General features: G+C 38.3%; 1 protein-coding gene across 1 annotated transcript in view; it reads right to left on the reverse strand.

Moving 5' to 3' along the window:
- Tmem135 (transmembrane protein 135) overlaps nt 1–10,951 on the reverse strand; it is a 206,311-nt gene extending 195,360 nt beyond the window's left edge. The window contains exon 1 of the mRNA XM_005379732.2: nt 10,614–10,951. Coding sequence (XP_005379789.1) covers nt 10,614–10,754 — 141 coding nt within the window. The 5' untranslated portion in view covers nt 10,755–10,951. The remainder of the gene's footprint in view (nt 1–10,613) is intronic.
- Between the last annotated feature and the right edge of the window lie 11,699 nt (nt 10,952–22,650).

The following is a 22,650-nucleotide window of genomic DNA, read 5'->3' on the forward strand; positions in this document are numbered from 1 at the left end:
CCTAAGGCCCATGTGTCAAAGGCTTAGTCCTCAACCTGTGACACAATTTCGGAGGCGGCAGAAACTCTGAAGTGAGCCCCAGTGGACCTCAGGTCACTGGCAGTGTGTCCTCTGGCTTTCAGATTAGTACACCATTGGCCCTCCTAATTCTCAAGCCTTCAGACTTGGACTAGAAGGATGTGAAGAACTAGAAGGACTTCAGACCTGGACTAGACACTCTTGACCCTTCTGGGTCTCCACCCTGCCAATTATGGACCTAGACACTTCTCGGCCTCCATAATTGTGAGGCAATTCTTCAGTTTATATAAATACAGTCATCCCTCATTAGCCACAAAGTTTTGGTTTCTGGAAACCCATTGATATAAAATCCAGAGGCTGTATTTTCAATCCAAAATTGGATGTATCCACAGAGAACCTGCAGATAGAGAACAAACTGTATACATACATACAATGGGTTCTGTTCTTTGGAGATCCCTAATACACTACAACTAAATCGCTTCTTGACCTTTTTTTATAGACCGTTTTGCTACAGTATAGCTCAGGCCGGCCTTGAGCTCGCTCTGCAGCCCATGCTGGCCTCACACACATAGCAATCTAGGAAGATGAGCACTAATCTAAGGCCTGCCTCTGCTGCCTCAGCTGCCTCAGCTGCCACCCAAGTGCTTACAGGTATGCACCACCACGCCTGGCTTGACATTTTTATTTTTAAGGCTGAAATTTTAAGCCAAAAGAGCCAAATTTAAATATTTATAAGACAATTACAAGAAAACAAGTAAGACAAACCAACAGGCATGTTTCTTTACAGTTCTCAAAGCTTTTTGTTATTACTTGGTACTAAAGATTAAACCCACACATTTGTACGTAGTAGGCAAAAGCAGCACTGAGCTCACTGAGCAACCCTGTAATTCTCTCCGCCTCCCAAATGGTGTATGTACTGCATCGTATGATTCCCACAGCAAGCCAGGAAGTACATACAGCAGGATTACCACTATTCCTAAGGGAGGAAATCACACTATTACAGAGCAAAACAAAAAGTCGTATCTTCTAAATTAAACATCATGTACCACATCATGCTGCCACATTAGATACAACAAGCCAGCTTATTTTTTAAAAAACAAACAAAGCAAAAAACTAGAGCAACTCTTTAATAGTATATGTAGGAATATATGAGAAAACCTAAACACATTTTCCTTAGCTTTTTACCATCATGCCTCACAAAAATGAAAACTTTATCATCATGCTTCAGTGATGGCCAGTAAGCCTTACATAACTCTCCTACAATATCCTTTTTCTCCTATACTTTCAAGTTTAAATAGAATTAAGATACACTTTAAAAATAAAACAAGAGCCGGGGATTTAGCTCAGCAGCCCAGCTCCTGCCTGGCAAGCATGAAGTCATGAGTTCGATTCCCAGTACAAAAAAATATATATATACATATTTATGATATATTACTGAGACAAAATATAATCAAAAATAAAGCTCAGATTGAGCCCTACATACATTTTACCCATGTTTTAAATTGAGTAATATTAATATCTTTGGTAATATATGAACAATCTTGAGAACACATTCTTGTTACTTCAACTTTTACTGTGTGACTCATCATGCAACATTAAAAATCCAACCAAAACTCCATTTTGTAACCTCCCATCTTCGCCATATGTAACTACAAATATCATGGGCCCTAATACAAAATATCCTAATTAATGAAAAAAATTATTATAAATGTCTTTATTCAGAGGAAAAAGAAAGATGTACATGTTTATTTCAGACTCTTCAATAAAAATAATTGGACTAATGAACTGAATTAATTAATTGAAACCCTTAAGCAAAACAGAAGCAAATTAAGAGCTCACACCCAGAAAGCAGGGATTATTTAAGCAAGAAAAAAATCACAGATATGAGAGAGGAGATTACCTTGACTAAAAAATACCAACTGACTCAATTTTAATTTTATAATTCCATTAACAAAAGTCAAAGCAGTCTCAGACACTGCTAAACATCTCCTAGAAGGTAACAAAAGAGTTAAACTGCATTTCAACTCATTCCTACTGAAGTCTAATAATCCATAAACTAGTAGATAGAAATCAAATCCCTGAACTATTTTTAATAAAGTAACTCTGATCACCTACCTACAGAAGAAAAACTATCAAACCATGAGAGCAATCCTGAAAAAAACAAAAGAGCACAGAAAAAGAAAAAAATCTTACAAAAGATGTTTAACATCTATACTTCACAAGTGAATTCTAAAACAACCTTGAAAAAAATAAAACAATTTTGACTGATCTTTAACAGTATAATTAAATAGAAGTTATTCCACAGTTTTTCTAACATTTGAACTAAAATTTCTACTACATCTTAAATATTTGGATTTTTAAATACCAAATGGAAGAAAGCTTCCACTTCAGAAGATCTACTAACCAAGGTATGTATGGTCTAAGACGTTTTCTTACTGCTGTAAGCTTCAAGCATAAGAAAAGGCAAAATTCTTGGCTAGGGTATTGAGTTGACAAAACTGTCAAATAAACACTCCTTCTATAAAGTAACTGCATCTTACTGCTCTCAATTTTTTTGAGATAAACAAAATTTTGAGCTGCAAGTGTGAAGCCTAATAGATATACTCACTCATACACAATCATGCAGCCACTGTGTCATTCCCCTGGGAAAGGTTTTCCAACACTTTTGCACTAGAATATGTGCACTTGTTAACACACCTAGTAATGCCCTATACATCTCCTTCATAGCATCTGTCATCAATGAAATAACTTGCGTATTTAAGTGTATCTTCCCCCTTTAGCAATAATCTATGTTCCCTCCAAAACTGTATTTCTGACTTACTGTAGATAATATTTAATATTTGACAAATGAAATGAAAATAGAAATGAAAGAATGAGAGGAAGTGAAGATGTGGAGTAAGCACAGTAACACTACACTTCCTCGGCTGTCTTTGCCACTTCCCTCCTCAGTGGGGCAAAATACCCAACATTCACAATTTAAGGAAGAAGAGGTTTATTTGGGCTCATGTTTCGGTCCTTGGGTGGAGGGCTGGCTCCAACATAAGACAACATGGCAGAAGGTCGTGGCAGAGGAAAGCCGCTCAAGACACGGCAGACAGAAAGCAGAGAGTAGAGAGGAGCCAGGGAGGAGATATGACCTTCCAGGTCAATGGTTCCATGTCTGCTTTTCTCCAAAGTTTAAGAATCAAGGATGACCAAGACAAACCTCCTTCCATACTGTCAACAGACACAGAATCATACATGGACACTCCCCATGTAGACTAACTGTATCCAAATCCCAAAGATCTTGTTAGATCAAGAAACCAAAGCAATCTGACAAATGTGGCTTTTGTTCAATTTAAAACATTCCCCAGAAACCAAGAACTATTTTTGATGACATAAAAAGTATGAAATTAAACCTGAATCAAGAAAAATCAGCAAAGGGGAAAAATGGTATGAGAAATAATCAAACAAGCAACAGATAAATCACATACAAAATGTTAAGAACCTTGCTCCAAGTCACAAAGCTAGTAAGTGGCAGTGTTAATATTCAAGCCTCCGCTCTTCATCTTAACAATACCCTCCAAAACTTCCTCAAGGCCCCTCAACAAGTCTCCTAATCCAACACTCTCTCCTCAATCTCTTCATAGCTCCCTGCTTCTTTTTTTTTAACCTTTACCCCAATTTTTCTAAATTCTCTTCCCACTGACCCAATCTACTACCACAGATACAACTTTTATCTATCCTTATGATGCCTACACTTAAGTCTCCAGCCTGGCCTTCTCTCTAGAACAGCAGGGCTATATATTTCAACGCCTCCTGGCCATTCTCCACTTATATACTGCACTAGTAGCTAAAATTCAATGCCCACTAAAGCAATCAAAAAATTAGATTTCACCAAAAATCCATTTCATCAAAAATATTTTTCCAAAGCAATACCTGACACACATCAAAATGGCTTAAAATCTTACACATGTATATGACTCTTCCTTCTACTTTATATGAGTCATCAAATCTAATAGTTCTATATACCACCACCAGATTAAGCTTTATAAATTAGCTCCAAGCACATCATTCCCTGTTGTCAACCTTTAGTGATTTCCTACTAACCAACAAATAAAATGTGCAAACTCCATCTTCCATTCCCCAATTCACACCATATCGTATTCTATGTGAATGTCTTTGTTCAAGCCATTCTTCCCCCTTATCTACTACCTATATCTACGTTTCTGAATCCTACTTTTCCTTTAAGACCACTAAAATATGGCCACTTCCATTAAGTTTTCCCTTTCCTCCCAAGGCAGGTTAGGGCATAGCAAACTAGCTGGGCAATGAGAATCTACTGACTCAGAAACATGTGAACTGTCAGTAACAAGAGAGTCAGGATTTGTACCTAACCCCTGAATTCTTCTTGTGAGAACTCAACCAGGTTTTTGACAGAAAGACCTAGATCAGAAGTCAGCCTGAGGAGTGGGGAAATCAAAAGAAGCGGAGGTTGAGCTCGTGGTCGCCATGCTTTCCCTTTCACAGTGGTCTGCTCTCACTCTGTATACTCCTTTTCCTTCTTTTAATTGGCCTTTTTCCTGCCTTTAATGAATGTAAAACCATGCTACCTTTTGTGCTTGTTTTATCAAATTCTTGGCTCAGGACAAGAAGAACCTAGAAAGAATCTCTAAGAGTCCCCAGAATCCCAGAACCTGGGAACAGTCCCAGCCAACTATTACTAAATCTAATCATCAAATTTCAGTCTTGTCTATGTTAATGTTTTTGTTCAGTATCAGCAAATAACTCCCTGAAAACTTTGTAAGTATCCAAAGTTCATGATGAATATAATATTCTAAGTAGTAAATAGAAGGTCTGATTATTCAAAATAATCTGCATCCCAATTAAACCAACTCAAAATTTGGATATAAAAATCTAATGGAAAAATTGACATGAATCATCAATTTGGATTTGGCTCTTTCCTCCAAGTGGGTCTCCTCACCAAAATGTATTCTATTTTTAAATATAATATAGAAGACCATTCCTTTTGATTTGAAGAGAATTTTCTTACCTTCAAATAGTGACTACGCAAAAGTAAATAATGCTGGCATTTACAAATACTAGGATTTGAAGCCCTTTTAAGCTTTTTAAAAATCAAGCATTTTTAATGAGAATCTACTGACTCAGAAATATAATCTGTAATGATGCACAAAACTTAAAGAGTCTATATTCCAATATTTATTAATTTTTATTCCTGACCTCTAATAACTAAAGAGGAAAATAATGGCAAATCTGATTTGGCCAATTATACTCTGAGACAGTTGCTATAAAAAGGGTATGTTAAAAAAAAATAAAAGCAAAAGTGCGAGTTGAAACAATGTTTACTACTGTAGTAAGTCTTCAAAGCTCAATCAGAAGTGATATGCTGGAAGTTGTACTTTGTACTCAACAGAAAACAGCCAAAGAATAACAAGGAGTCACATATAAAAAAACAAGCTCAATGAACTTAAAACAGCAAGTAAATGAATAGGAAAACTACTCATTTAATTTCCCATTTAAAAGAAAAGAGACCAAATGATTTTGTTTCATCTCCAAGGGGATAACAAATCAAGTAAAAATCATTATTTACTTACAGAATAGAGACAAAGCCAGCCACTCCCTTACAAGGGTAAACCAGCCCTCAAGCAAAATCAAAAAGTGATATGCACAGATTAGCATTCCATGGTCTCCCTGAGGTCAGATAATTCAGACAGATACTCCCTCTGGTAGTTTGCATTATTTAGTCACTTCGGTGTCTCTTATCTTACTTTTTTAAACAAAAAATATAAACAAATGCCTATTGCCAAAAAACTCAAAAGTCTCATGGCCGGTCTTGTTTATTTCTAGAAAACCTGCTACACCACTGCCCTAAACTAGTTATGAGCCCAACCACTGAATTGATTTCTTCAGAATTAGGGAGTTCAAGCTTTGGCAAATGACTACAGAATGTCCATCAATTGTTTTTTAATCCTAAGAATTCCAACTCTGGCTTAAATGTTAATTCAAGGCCTAGAGGTGATGAACATATCCTTTATAACCTGACAGGCAGATTTTAACAGGTTTGTTAGATTATAACTACAAATTTGTTAAATTATATGGCTCAAAGGGAGCAAATATTGAGTAAACATTTTCATACTATGAAGAAGGACCCCCCCCCAAGAAAAAAAAAAGGACCTACATCTCTAAAGGTGTATCAAGTCTTTAAATTATTCCTTCCCAAAGTAGAAACATTCGTATATTTTGGACTCAGCTAAGAATAACTGCAAGTACCCCAATGTGGAAATCCTAAAGAAAGTGACCTAGGAAAAAGATAATTAAAAAGGTTTTAAAACTATCTCAAGTTAATGGACATGTTTTCCTTCTTACAGAAGGCACCCAAGTATTTGAAAGCCCATAACTTGTATTTCCCAAATGGACAACTGAGTATTCTAAAATTTGCCACAAAAACCAAGGTCAACAAGCTTTTCTCAATTTTAGTGGTACTCTAGGGTTTAAACAGCTTAACAACTGTTTCTAGTATAAATGTGTACTAAAGAATACCACTTACTTTGACTATGTGGCAGTAACTAATATCCAAGAAATAAAATAAAACTCCCTCTAATATATGCATAACTGTTAGTATATATAAAAATATATATATAGGAATATTTTTTAAAAACCACATACACCAGGCACAGTGGCAAATGCCTATAATCCCAGCACTGGGGCGGCTGAGGGAAGAGGATCACCACTAGTTCAAAGCCAGCTTGGGCTACACAGTGAGTTCAAAGCTAGCCTGAACTACACAATGAGATCTTGTCCCCACCCCCCAAGAAAACACACACACTTAAACTGATGAGTGAAGACTCATCAATTTTTACAAATCGTGAAAACACAAAGATTCACTATCAACAGGAACAGTACATCCACATTTCAAAGTGGCTTAGGAGGAGGGACTACAAGTGCAGGTACTAAGATGAAAAGAGACATGGGAGCAGATGTACAGAACAAGAGAGTGAACATAGGAATGGAAACAGCCCATCATATAGACTCCAAAAACCACTCCTGATAAAAAGAAAAACCTTCCAAAAACTAGCTTCCCTTCAGAATTCCTTCATTCTATCAACAATGGCAAGTGAACTAATGAGACTTGAAATCTGAGAAACGTGAAGTCCCCGTGCCTCAATATTCTATTCATGGTCCCTGTGAAATGCCTCTAGGACTGTCCTTCCACTTTCTCTGGTACCACAAAAGTATCTTCTCTCACACTATTCGCGAGCTCATTCACTTGTTCATACCTGCTGCGCTCCTTCAGACACCTACGGTGCACCCGCTGAATGTAAGCTACATGTTCTAAAGGAAGATAGAGACATAGATCACATCAATGTAATACTGCAATAACAACACCACTTTATTAGGGCCCTATTATGTATCATCAGCCACTGCTACACACTGTTACCCTGTTTAAGTCCTCACCACGTCCTGAAAGGTGAACATAATTATCTTCTGCAAAGCAAGGAGTCAAAGGCATAAAAAGATGAAGTATCTTCCCTAAGATCACACTGGTGGTAAACTGCCAGGTGGAATTTCACAGGACCTCTGACTCTTTCCACCACTTGGTGAATCTATTGCAATCACTCCTAAGCAGTCTTTCCAGTCTGCCTACCCAGGGCTTCCACATTCATCACGTTACTATTCGTACATGAAAACCCTTGACTCAAAAAATCCTTTGTTTCTTTAGCCTGATTTTCAGTCCAACTTTGTGTCAAAAAAAAAAAAAAAACCTGAATCCTGACTTTTCCTCACTAGTATTAAATCTTATAAATCTCTTCATTTCTTTAACCTTCAGTTTTCCTGCCTATGAAATGAGGATAATAAGCTGGAATTGTGTAAAGATTAAATAAGAAAAAAGATGTAAAGGATTAAACATATTAAACAAGGTATTCGTAACTTCTGTATAAAAACCTTGCTTTAGATAATTTATGCCTTGCTTCTCCCATAAAAACTACATAGATTTCTACTTCAATTCACATTCCTACCTTTCCACTAAGAATAAGCACTCTATAAATATCTACTACAAGAATCAATATCTGTCCATCCTTATCTTCAAAGCAAAGTCCTTTTTCCAAGAATTCTTCCCTGGCCACGTTCAGTGAATTTTACTCCTAAAGGCCTCTTTGGGAAGGAGAGAAAGAAAAAAAGTATAATTATTCAAGTCCTGTGATGAACTAGAAAATGTACAATATATCTTTAAGACATTACTTTATTTCATTTTATTCTCACAGAAAATGAGTAATATGCATGAAATCAAACAGCTGGTAAAGGATAAAGCTGAGATTCAAATCTAGATATCCCTAATTGTTTTAAACGCTCAACTTTTTCCCATACAAGATACCCTGTATCTTACTTGACACATGGAAACATACATTTAAGCAACAATTACCCGACACTTACAAAGACCATAGCGTTGCTATATGCTGTAAGGAGCCCCATCCACATACACACATATAACTGAAACAAAACTATCATGAAATAATGCTTACCAATAATAACTTCAATGTGCTTTAACATTTTCTAACCTCTTCTATTTCACTTAAAATAAGATGCTAGTAAGTTCCTACTAATTTCATTTCACAACCACTGAGGAACAGCAACCCAAAATTTGAAACACTCAGCTGTAAAAGATACAAGATCACATGAGGTGGAATAGTTATGGTCAAGAAGTATTTAATATAGTTGGAGCTTATAAGAGTAAAATACAACTCTTTTTCTGCCCCCTCCCCACCTGGCAGAAGTGGGCAAATCCACATTCTGTTGCTCCCCTGAACTTCTCCACCACAATATATAACTAATAAATGTCTAGGCTGGGGACAGAACAAATATCAGGCACTCAACAAACATCTGTTGAATAAAGGAAAGAATGAATTTTTCAGAGGGAAAAATTACGTAGCATAAACTCTCCCCTCCCCTACTTCCCCTATAATCCTCTGAGGTCAAGAACGGTATCTCTTTCTCTGTGGTGCTGAAGATCAAACCCAGGACCTTGCACATGCTAGGGAAGCACTTCACCACTCAACTACATTCCTAGCCCAGGAACAGTCTTTCTGTACAGCTGAATACATCCGGAGTGCAAGAAATCTGGGGTTGGGGATATAGTTCAATTGTAAAACACTTGCTTAGTATGCCCAGGCCCTGGGTCCAATCCCCAACACAACAACAAAATCAGAACCGTAGAAGAATTCATGGAGAAAGGAACATAAGCATGAATTTTTGCCAAAGAAAATCAAGGAAGCTATTTCCAACTCCAGTAAGTCTATATGGACCTCTGCTCTAGACTTTTACGCTTCAAAGTGTGGCCCCTGTGTCACCATTACCTGCGAATCTGTTAGAAATGCAGTTCCTCTGCATCCCCTCACCTACTGTTACAGAATCCCCGTTTGAACATGACCCCTAGGGGATTCTTAACACATTAAAGCTTGAGAAGCCCCATTCTATAGCATAAAAATGAAACTGGCTCCTGCAATCTCAGAGAAAGTCACTATCTTCTCCTGCTTTATCTCTATAATAACTAATCAAATTTTTTAAGTGGTATTCCAGAGATAGCCACAATACACTTTCAGGCATGTTTGGGTATAAAACCAAATTATTATTTCAATAAGAAGAATTAACTGACCATCCACTGAATATTGAGTGGAACTTTTAAGAAACACACAGCCAAAAGTAATTAAAAAAAAAAAAAAAAAACTTGCCTTCTTAGGATCCAGACTCTAGAGGCAATAAAAGGAGACCATGAAGTTCAGTCAAGTAATGACTCTTTAAAACCAAGGATGAGGTTACGGAAGAAAAGCTATTGGCAAGAACATTAAGAACAAAGTTCTCTAATAGTTCTCAAGTCATTGGTACATATACATATTTCTGAATATTCTCATTAACTGCCCTACATGTAACAATGTATAATAAAATGACTTATGTGACACAAGTCAGATCTCCTAAAACACCTTCTCTGGCTCAAAAGGCTGGAACCACTCTAAATAACCAAGAAAAAAATCTCAAATCAGGAGCCTATTTCATAAACTTGCAAAAACATTTGCAAAACCCTCAAGTCACAATCCTATCATTCCGCACTGAGACAAGATCTGCGGCCGAAAGGGCGAAGGGCGAAAGGCGAAATTTCCCCTTTCTCATTCAAAACAGAGAGAGAGAGAGAGGAGGCGGGGGAGAGATCACGCGGGATTAGGTGAGGACAGACTGCAAGCAATCTCGTAGCCTCACTGACCTACAAACACTTCTCCATCGCAAAGCAGGAGAGGAAAACTCAGGTCCCTGACTTCAGGTTTTCAGTGTCCTACACTTAACGCAAAAAGTTGGGAGCCCATCCTCGCCCTAGCAACAGGCAGCCGGGCTGACAGCTCCCCCCCCCATCCCTCCTCCCAAGAGGCGCGGGGACTCCGCTCCTTAGGGCCGCCCCGCCCCCAGCCGCCCACCCACAGTCCCGGAGCCCAGCGCCTCCGTGAGGGAGAACCCGGCCCAGCACGCGCCCTGGAGCCCGACGGGGCGCCCATGGCCCGGCCCGGCCTCCCCTGCCCTCGTCCCGCGGGAGAGGCTGGCGGGCTCACCAAGTACAGAGGCGCGTAGATCTTCAGGGACTCCTCCAGGGCGCCCCAAGTGATCTGCAGGAAGGAGACCAGGCAGGAAGGGTTCCAAGTGTGGCCGATCTCGTAGCAGTTGTGAGGGATGGACTTGCTGAGCGCCGCCATGACGAGAAGCCGGAGGGCCGGAGGGGGACGCCGGGGAGCGGAGGGGACGCGGCGCCCAACGCCGGCTTGGCCCAGCGGGCGGCCGCAGCGCGGGATGGAGGGGAGAGGTCACGGGGCCGGGTCACTCCGGGGCGAAGTCCCTCGGATGTTGAGCTCTCGGCGTATCGCAGCCCGAGGGGGCGGGGCGCGCACGCGGGGGCGGGGAGAGACGGAGCGCGCGCGCTCCCGGCGGGTCTGCGCCGGCACGCGCCCGCACACCCGGAGCGCGGAGGGCGAGGGGGACGCGAGGCCCTGGAGCCGAACGCGCGCGGCGCCGGCCGGGAGCGCGGCTCGGGGCCGCGCCTGCGTCCCCCTCTCCGACCCGAGCTCGGCTGGGGTGCGAGCGCGGTCGCCGGGGCGCAGTACAGCATAGCAGGTGTCTTGGATCCAGTTTTACTTCAGGCTCTGCCCTGCAAAGTCTGGCCCAGGAGAGCAGCGGAGGCCAGCGGGGCGGCGGGCGTGGAAGTCGCCGCTGGGCCGCGGAGGGAAGTCTGCGGGGCCGCGCAGGCAGGGCTCCTCCGCGGGACTGCGGGGCGCCGCGCGCTCCCGAGAGAGCCGGGAGCCCAGACCCAGGCCTGAGGTTGCGACAGAACTGCCCCAGTCGCCGCACCTTCTAAACTCTGGTTGCCTGGGGCAGCTTGAGAAATCTGTTGGCTGTGTTCGCGCACCTCCTGTGGGAGGAAGCGGCAGGAGGCGTCTCGCCCAGATGCTAAGCCCCGGGCTGTCCTAACTGGAGCATCCTTCGCAGGTGCTCATCAGCCACAGTACACAGGGAAGCAGCCGTGGTGTGTGACCTGGCGGGAGAGCTTTGCCACACCTGCTTGGCTCAAGGATCCTGTGTGACCTAGGAGTCCTGTAATGCCCTAAAGGACCCTTGTCTCTGCTATAACCTTCCAGTTTCTTTGCAATTCTAATCTTTATGTTTTCTTAAAACAAGAACTACCTAATCGTCTAGTCTACATTCTGCAAATATTTTTTAAGTCATTACTGTTTTCCTAGCACTATTCTAAGCCCCTGGGGGGACAAATAGGAACAAGAGTCAATGTTTCTATTTTCATAGTACTATCACTTAATTCTTGCACAATTAAGCAAGAAAACTAAATCAGGTAAGACAGATGTAAAGTATTGCAAAGAATACTCAGATGAAAAGCCCGAATAACAACGGTGAAAAGATATGTGTCTCTCTCTCAGGTAATCACAGTCCTAAACCCCGATCTACAACTATCAGGGATCCCAGACTCCTTTCAACAGGTTGCTCTGACAACTGTCACCCGTGATTTCCACCCTGACTTACAACAAACGACCACGTCACCCAGAAGGGGAAGAGGACAAATTTCTCTTTAAGAAAATTTCTCATTCCAACAGTTGGAAGGCTGAGACAGGAGGGTCACAGGCAAGTTTGAGCCCAGCCTGGGCTACACAGTGAGTTCAAGACCACCTGAACTGCACAATGAGACCCTGTCTCAAAAAAAAGAAAGAAAGAAAAGGAAGAGAAGAAGGAGGAGGAGAAGATTCATATAAACCACTTCTTAGATCCCTTGGTCAAAACTTAGTAATACAGCCACACTTTCTTGCAAGAGAGACTAGAAAATATTTTTTAACTGGTTGGACAAATGCCCACCTAATATTTAGGCTTTTATTACTGAGAAAAATGAAAAGGACAGATACTGGGGCAGCTAGCATGTCTGCCATAGCTTCATGCCAGGGACTGCAAACATCTGGGCTCACAATTCTTCCATCAGACATAGTTTTCTTTCCTGAAAGAGACAATCTGAAGTCCTAGGCAGTTACCATGTCCCTATCAAAGTCCAGGATCTCCCTGAGGACCAGAAGTAGCTCTTATGTTCAAGTTATCACCCTCTTTAACACACCCAGTATTCAGTGGTGGGACAGGAACCAGATAACCACAATTTTTTTTAAAGTTCTCCAATTTAGAAAATGAGAGGATCAAAACCACAGCATGAACTTGCCCTAGAAATTAAAGAAATGTCAATACAGGTTTATCTCACTTAACCTCAATCATTCATTTCTAAAAGCCTGATAGTCTGCAAGAAAATAGTAAATAAAAGCCTGCTTTTAAATGGAAAAAATAAAATTCATTACACGTCAGCTCCCAAAATTTTAACAAATATTTAAAGTAAATTGTCAAATATGAGTAACAAACCATCACATTGGGATGCCCAATACTTAAAAAGCAGCATTTTAGTTTTGAAAGTATACAACTCAGTGTCATAGCGCTTGCCTCGCATGCTTGAGTCTCTGGATTTGAGCTCAAGCACCACAAAATTTAAAAATAAATAAATGAAAAAAATAAAGAAAAACAACATTGTAATTGCCGTTTTCTCCGAACATTATGATTGCCATCATTTGCTTCTAAATATAACAGCACATACATTTACACGCTTCACAATAACAATATTTTTTTCATGAGGAGCAGCAAATATACGCCAATAGCTGAGGAAATTTAAAAATCACAATTTTATAAATTGTTTTTTTCCGTTAACTGTTAAACTGAGACTTGAAGGACGTTGTGAAGAACAAAATTATTTTTGTCACTGGTGCCAAAGGTAACAACACCAATATGTTGGAGACCAGAGGAGCAATTTCAGGTAAACTCCTAGGATCAAAGGAAGCGGTGCTTCATCTTTTCTAACACTGCTATAGAGATTGCAGAATGAGAAGGCACTGATAAATCCTCAGGGAAGGTGATCTATGCTTTAAGATTCAAAAAAAATATTAAAAAAAAAATATATATATATATTGCAGGAAACCAGTTAGTTTACATTGTGAATATATATGTATAAAAATAAGATAAATAATATCAAAATATTCAAAGAAGGGCCTCCATCATGCCACTAGTAAGTTTAAAGGTAATGTTAAACATCTCATCTGCATGGGCCATTTATTTTTTCAGGCTAGCTATGGACTGGCTTGACTGGATACTCCTCTTGGGTCTTCACTGTTTCTTATTTTCCTTTAAAAAAAATTGTAGAGTTCATCAACAAGATAAAGCAAAAGTTTCTCCAAAGAAGGTGCAAAGTGAGTGAAAGAAACTAATCTGGCTATTTGTGTTGTAATTCAAAGGCTTTGAAGAAGGCCTTTTTTCAAAGGCTTTTTCAGCCAAGCTGAAAATTGTTGCTTTTGCAATATTCCAGCTTTTAAAACATCAACAAAAAAAAGAAAGAGCTCTTAAGATCTTGTGCAAAGGATTCAGCAACACTGAATTTGTTCAGATCTACTTTAAACCCTTGTAGAAATGCGTGTGGGGCACAAGCACAATAACAGCACAGCTTACACTCAATGTGACACTGTGGAACCTCTTAATTCCCGCAGCATTCAAAGTACACACTCCTAGCCTGGCCTGGCAGTACAGACCTACAGTCCCAGCACTCTCAGGGTATGAGGCAGAAGAATTGCAAGTTCAAGCCCACCTTGGGCAATGTAGCGATTTAGCAAGATCCTGTCACAAAAAATAAAAATAAGATCAGAAGGGTTGGAGATGTAGCTCAGTGTGAAGGCCCTGGGTTCAAGCTCCAGTACCAGAAAGAGAGGGTGGAGGAGAAGTGAGGTAGAGAGAGAGAAGAAAAAGAAATATACAAGGCCAGCATATAATAGGTAAGACCAGATATTTAAAATGAATGTTTCAGAGGCAGCCACATATCTGAAGAAAAGTGTGTTGATAGGATTGGAATCACAAAAATGAAGAGCCACTGAGACAATTCAGGCACATGCTGAAGAGTGAGAATGATTACCCAGAGATCTGTATTCTCCACTCACTGAGGAGCCATGTCTACAATAACATGGACTCATAGGCTTTCTTGGAAGGATTTCAATACTGTTCTTCTGAGAACAGGTATACCTAAGAGATTTTTGTCATGGTTTGTCTTCCAATGTAAGTCTGTCTCCAATGAGATAGTGGGTAAGATGATGGTATCAGATGTCCTACTCTACATGAAAAGTTCTTTTTATGTTTATTAGCTTGCTATACATAATAATGACATTCATCACACAGAGTTGGTAATTGTGCATAGCACATCTTAATTCTTTTTATTTCCTTTTGCCTTTCCCTCTTTCCCCTATTTCTAAATCCCCTTTCCATTTGCAAAAGATCATTTTTGTTTTTTGTTTTTTTGTTTTTTAAGACAGAATCTCGCTATGCAGTTCAGGATGGCCCTGAACTCACTTTGTAGCCCAGGCTGGTTTCAAACTCGCAACAATCCTCTTGCCTCTCAGCCTCCCAAGTGCTGGGATTACAAGCGTGTGCCACCATGCCCAGCTTGCAAAAGATCTATATCACTATTTCATATTATCTATTATTTTGCTCCTGAAATTTTTTACACTTTCAGTTTCTCATATAAAAGAAACCATGCAAAATTTATGCTTATGGGTGTGATGTATTTCATTAACATTACAGTCTCAAGGTTCAGGCATTTTCCTACAATGACTCAAATGTAGCCTTCTTTATGGCTGATAGAGATATATAAAGATAATATATATATATACACACCAAATTTTCTTTATCCATTCATCTGCTGATGAACATATAGTCCACTTCCAAGATTTAGCTATTATGAAATGTGCTGCTATAAACATGAGTATGCATGTGTTACCGTAATATGACATCTTTAACTCTTTCAGGAAGGTACCTAGAAGAGGAATAGCTGGGTAAAATGGAATTTCTGGTTTTAGTTTTGAGGAATCTGTATACTGATTTTCATAATGGTTGGACTAGTTTACATCCCCACCAACAATGTGGAAGAGTTCCTTCTCCCTACAGTCTTCGAGCATTTGTTATCACAGTATTGGATTTCTCAATGATAGCCATTCTATGAAAGTGTTTTTCCACTCATCATTTGATAAGTTGGCATTGTGATTTAGAAGTTCATTTATAACCTTGTTGTGTGTCACTTAACCTGTGAGAGAGAGAGCTCCCTCTGGTGTGCTACCAAAACTAGGTCTCTAGCCCAGTGGTTGGAAGGTGATAGATACTATATGAGCCTATAACTTATCTCAGAATATGCTGAGATACCAAATGCACCCTAACTTTTAGAGGGTTTAAATAAGAAAAGATTATTTTCTTCTTGCACAAATTCCAAAGCAGTTTGGCCAGGCTTTTCTGGAAAACTTTCCTCCAGGTACTGATTTGGGTAATACAGGCACTCATCTTTGTTGCGTCTTTAATGGTCACTTTTGTTTCTTGTTTAATTTTTCTATGTGCATATTTTCAGTTGTGCATAGTAGCAGGCACAAAATTAAGTACACAGCTTAATAAGTTTTAAATTTCCCTTCACTCCTGAGACTACTATTTAGGTTAAGAAAAAGAGCATTTTCTCTGGGCATGATGACATACACCTGTCATCCCAGCCCTGGAGAGGCTGAGGCAGGAGGATTGCCAGGAGTTTGAGGCCTACCTGGGCTACACAGAGAGACTATGTTGAAAGAAAGAAAGAAAGAAAGAAAGAAAGAAAGAAAGAAAGAAAAGAAAGAAAGAAAGAAAGAAAGAAAGAAAGAAAGAAAGAAAGAAAGACAAGAAAGAAAGAAAGAAAGAAAAAGAGAAAGACAGCAAAAGAAAGGTGAAAGAAAGAGAAAGGGAAGAAAGAAAAGAGGACGGAAGGAAGGAAGAAAGGAAGGGAGGGAGGGAGGAAGGGGAAAGAGAGAAAAAGGGCATTTTTGTCAGCCTAGCAATTTCTTTTGTGCCTCCTCCCTGTTAATAACACGCACAAATAGAGGCAACCACTATTCTGACTTTAGCACCATAGCTTCATTTTGTGTCTTCTTGAAATCTGTATTAATAGAAACATAAATTGAATACTTTTGTGTGTGGCTTCCCTTATCAAAATTGTGTGCATGTCTGTTGCTGTAGCGCATTCATTCTTATTGCTGTGTAAGATTCTATTGTATGAATGAAGCACAATTTTTACATTCCAGGACATTTCTGTTGTTGCAAGCTTGAGGCTATTATAAATAAAACAGAAATGAGCATTCTTTTACTTGTGTCTTTGTGGGTGTATGCTTCTTGTTTCTCTGGGACATATACCTAGAAGTGAAGTGGCTTGTTCATGGAACAGCCATACATTTAGCTTTAGTAAATACTGGCAATTATTTTTACTTTTAAGGGCCAGGTCTTGAAGTGGTCCCCATTACTTCTCCTTACATCCTATTTTCGGAGCCTTGTCCCCAGCCTACCTTCAAGGGAGATTAGCAAATGTATTCTTGCATAATCAGAAAAGAAAGATGAAATGAGATTTGCTAATCATTCAGGACTATCTCTACCATCAACACCAACACTCAGTGTCAAGCCATCTGTAATGTAATTAGCTAATCTCAGCTGATTCTTTCACCCTTTTGGACTGCCTAACCCTCTTTTTAAAATAAATATATATGCAAATATAGAGTTTATCATGAATGAATGAAGGCAAGTTGATCATTATCACATGATGATATTTTTATAAACCTCTCTGTAAGCATAAGCTCACTCCAAACAGGATCTGTTTGATCTTCATTACTCTCTATAACATATAGTACAATGCCTTACACATAAGACACATTTAATTTTTAATGAATAAATAAATGACTCAATGGGAGAAAAATTTTAAAGCACTGTACTCTTCCTAAAAAGAAAGCAAGTTTCAAGAATATTTAAAACTTAAGTTCTTATTTATTTACTTGTTTGTTTTTATTTTACTTTTTGAACTCTCCTATTAAACTGTCAGTTCTTTACAGGAAGAATGTATACCTGTATTCTATTTGTCTTGACTATATTTTTCCTCAGCACCCAGTATACTAGTATAAAGCTACACTACTATGAGGGAGAAAATATGACTGCCTCCAGGAAAAAGTTTTCGGTCTATCACCCCAGCCAGTAGCTTTCATAAATGGCCATTCCAGGCAATATTAGCCTGATCTAAAGTTTCTTATCCTTTCAAACAATCCCTGAGCACAAAACTATGTATAAGCCCCACTGCTAGTTTCACAATCCTTACAAGTTGCTGTAGTTTTGTAAAATGTAATTGGTGTAGTTATTGAGCCAGAATTCTTAAATTCATGGAAAAATAAATACTTATAGTCTTCAAACTCTCCACCTTGGGTTTCAATTATCCTTAGTATACATACATATATTTTTATATTTTATTCTTTCTAATAAGTGGTCATTGTTTGTACAGGTAATACAATGCAAAAGAGGAGATAATCACTTTCTGTTCTGCCTCGCCACTTAAATCAAACCATTTGTCTTCCAAGAAAGCAGAGGATCACTCCTTCCCTTATCTCAGACCTCTAACAAACAAAGCTACAGTGTGCTGTTTGTTGAGATACTGTAATTCTCAAACAATTGTTTATTCTGGAATTTAGCCAAATTCTCTGAGTTTTTATTGAGACTGTTATGTATCCTTCCTTGACAAGATGTCTCTTTTTCTAACTTTTGATAATTACTGTGAAAATGCATGACATATAGTATCAGCATTTTATTTTTGTTTGTGAAGGTCCTGCTTTTAGTCAACAACATTTTTTTGGGACTTAAAATAACTGCAAATATTTTTAAGAAAGAGATTATCTTTTGTATTCCTTTGTGTAGCGATGGTGCTCATACTAGATTGTCAACATGATACCTAAAAGTAAATGATATTTTTTTACTCTCCACAATTAACATTACCCATTTATGAACTGGAGACATGTTTTTGCTTAGAGTAATTTAGAAAATAGATATCTATCAAATGTGGTTCTGCAAAACTACAATTTTCTGTAAAAATCAATATAGCATCTTTAGTGCTTAGCCTAGTATATGGTATATAGACATACCAGAATATTTACTGAATTACTGAAATTTAATTTAAAACATACTTTTTTGTAGGTAACCTTCTCTAGTTAGCTTCCAGTCATTTATATTTTTTTCTCTAAACCTTTCAATATTTATTTCTCCAAGGGTTTAAGTGTATGTCTAAACATGCTCATAACTCATATTGTTGCATATCACAAATATTATAAATTCTAAGATGATGTGATATGTTTTATCAAAGATCTTTTTCCTTTTGTTGTACACATCAGTGTTCCATGGCGGTTAGAGCCAAATATTCAGGCAGAGTTAGGGTCTCCTCTTTAAGGTAAAATGTAAAAGATAAAATTATCTGCAAAAATTTTTTTGATGATCTGCTTTTAACAAAATAAGGCCTAATTGAATAACTGAAGACTTCCTTGCTTACTAAACCTCTTTGGATACATTTGTAATCTCTTTTGAAAATAGTCTTCCATGTGGTCTGGGAGGACAAACCATCTGTCATATGCATTCAAAATAATGCATATTTTCTGTCTCTTTTGAAAAAACAAATCTTTCAACCAAATTCTCTCTTTATCAGGTCTCATGTTTGAATATTTCCTTCCTTAAAATACATGTCTCAGATACTTCTAGTCTAACTACAAATTAGCAAAGTTTTAGAAGTCATTTTGGCAGGGTCCGTCATCATTTCACTGCACATATCCTATGACCAACAATTCTAAAACTGGGCCATTCCATAGAAATACTGACAGATTAATTTTCCCAAGCATTATTTATCAAAGGAAAAACATAGTAAATATCCGAATGTCCATATGAAATTGGTATGCATAAATTATATATAGTAAACAGATAGATATGTATAAACTATACAGTGTAGATAGTAAAAACAGGAAGAGAGAGCTGCATGTGCCAACATTGAATGATTTTCATCTTACACTGAAAGCAGATAAAAGCACAGATTATTTTATACAATTGTTGCCTTGATGAATGGATAAAGAAAATGTATTTATACATAAGAGAGTATGACTCTTCCATAAAGAAAGATGAATTTGAGTCATCTGTAGAAAAATGGACTTTTCTTACCTTGAGACCGTAGTGTTAAGTAAAATAAATTAGACTCACAAAAGCTTAAAGCACACAGCTTCACTTCTATGAGAAGCCCCAAAGTATCTTTTCTTTAAAAATCTAAGAAAGAGGGAGCTAGATCTTTTGCAAATGGAAAGGGGATCCAGAGATGGAGGGAAGAGGGAAAGACAGAAGGAGGAGAGAAATTAAGGTAACTAAGATATGTTAAGTACATGTACCTACCCCTAAGATAAATGTAATCACTATGTATTGTTAACATGTACTTATAAAATTTTCAAGAGAATAAAAAAGTATCTTGTAAACATGTATTTGTATACAAGTTTACATAGTTATTTTAAAAAGTACAGGAGAGTAAATAATAAATCAGCAAGATAGAGCCTTCTCATCTTTTACTTCATATATAATTTTTCCAAATAGTGTACATTATAGTTGCCTTTCAACACTTCTTTTCTTTAATTGTTTTTCTTGCTAGAGTTTATTTTTGTTCATAGCTACTAATCATTCTGAATCTTTAAATGTCAAAATGTGTCATTATTCTACCCTCACTCTACTTCAAACTAATGATGGTTTGGTTATGTATAAAATTAGAAATCTAAGTAGATTTTGGCTCAGCATTTTAAAAGTATTCCTCTTTAGTTTTTTTGCATTGAATTTTGCTAATTAGATATCCAATGTTACTGATTATTCTTTTTTTATGTCTTTCTACTCTGATAATTTTCAGGATTTTCTCTTTAGTATGATGTTTCCATGACTCCATGATTTTGTCTTGCTTTTGTTCCCTTTTTATTATTCTACCAGCATTTTATGAACTCTTTTAATCTGAAGTATTACCTCTTATATCAGTTCAAGAATATTAAAGTATTGCATCTCTTCTGTTTTTGAGAAATCTCTCAGAAATTCTATCAGACCAGAGCTTTTGAATCTAGCAGTCTCAGGTTAGAAATCAAGGGAGTCTATAAAGTTGGACAGTGACAATTTTATTTTCAGTAACATTACAATTAACATTTTTATTTTCACTAATGTCTAACATATTTTCCACCATTTCAATACAGGCTACAAACTAGAGTCATATTGGCAATATCTGTGATATTATCAGCAAGTAGAAATCACAGATATTTTCATACTATAGTATAATATGCTTTTCTCTCCCTGAAATGCAGTATTGAGCAAGATCCAACCCCTACCCACATGGAATTTCCAGTCAGTCCAGTAAGACCGGTGAACATCAGACAGGCATTTGATTCCTCTCTTCTTTTTGTGACATCCTGTGCACATTTCAATGTCCGATTCAAATGCAACTTCTCTGGGTAGAATTACTTGCTTTTCTCTGTGCTTCCACAACATGTATTCTTACCTCTGCTATCAACTAAGAAGTCTTTTTTACTTTCAAATTTTAGCTAACAGTTTCCTGCTCCCCAACTCACCTCTATCTCCTGGCTAAGTAGTAAGGACACAGCATGTTTGTTCATTTATCTTGCTATTTCGGACCTAGTATAGTGTTTGGCACATTGTAGGCAATACATACTTGAATCAACAGAACTGAATGCAAGAAAGGAAAATATAACCTTTTTTGTGCCTCCTTGCTATATTTTGCATGTCCATGTGTGCTTCAAACTTTAAAATGGTAATATCCCACTAGTAATTTTTAAGTTTATGATTGGAAAACTACTTTTGTTTGGGCTACTTGCCAGTATAAATGGAAATAAACATGTGTGCCCTTGCCAGCTGTTGTTAATTATAAAATCATAAAGCCTATTCAGGAATATATTGAGAAAATCAACCTTTCATTTTAATTTATCTTAGCTGACAGTCTCCAAAACTTAAACCCTCTAAAATCCACACCTCCAAATTCATTTAATTGTGCATGACCTATGGCTATAGAAATAGAAACTGTAGACCGTCATTTTCACAATTTGGCTAACTTTAATTCCTTAGCCTTTATAAAATTCTTCTTGAATCACTGTTGACAAGCCAGATATATATGTTTCAAAAAAAAATAAATCAAAATTAGTTCCATATTTATGTGGCAGGGGAATGGCTATGTCCACTGAAGGAGCAGCAGTTTCCCTCCTACCCTCATCTTGGGTCTGGATTCCCCTTCGTGAGTGATACCCTTAAGAAAAGCAAAGGTTGCTGGGGTAGACAGTCACACAGGGTTTCTAACTGGAGCGCTGACTAAAAAGGAGCCTGAGATTTCTGAAGCCTGGGGTAAGAACAGTAACTTGAATGTCATCATCTCAAATCTTCAAGTAGTTTTTGTAAAAGATAGAAACTTTCATTCATCTTGAGGCAGATTGATCCTTGGTTTGGGGAAAATGACCCAATGGGTCAGGTAATATATGCTTAGACTGAGCCAGACCCTTTCATGGGATGGAAGTTGAACGGTTGTGTGTTTAGAGAGCTGAACTTTTCTGTACAATGACATTTAAAATTGTCTTTATTATAGCTATCTCTACATCTCTGCAGCTTACTGTGGCTTTGGAGAGATGTTTCAAGTTTGGGCATAGACAAGCCCAGCCTGTATGATGTTGTTTATCTTAGTAGAAGGCTGCACTTCCTGTTTACATAGCTTCTCACAGGAGATTCAGAGTGAAGATTTAGGACTATAGAGAAACTACTGTTCTCATTTTAAGATCATGCTAGATAAAATTTCATATAAATGAAAGGAAAAGATTTCATATAAATAAATGGAAGTTTACTATGCCCAGTGTAAAAAGACTGGCCTGCTATTATCTCACACGTAATGATACCCAAAGGCAGACTTTGTAGAAGGTGTCCAACTGGACATTTTCTCTCTATGTGAAGATCTCACAAAAGCTCCAGGGACAGGCCTGACGCTATGACTGGAGTTTCCCAGAGGGAGTAGACAGGAAATGAGGACAGGGGAGTCAGGCCTGAGACTAGAGAAACCAGAAGTAGAAATGTGGTCTTCTCCTGGGACTACTGGAAGCTAGGGCCTTAGAGTACATTCAACTCACTGGAAGCTACTCCCAAAGGGAA

This window comes from Chinchilla lanigera, unplaced genomic scaffold (assembly GCF_000276665.1).
Source record: "Chinchilla lanigera isolate Chin_1 unplaced genomic scaffold, ChiLan1.0 scaffold00013, whole genome shotgun sequence".
Lineage (NCBI taxonomy): Eukaryota > Metazoa > Chordata > Mammalia > Rodentia > Chinchillidae > Chinchilla > Chinchilla lanigera.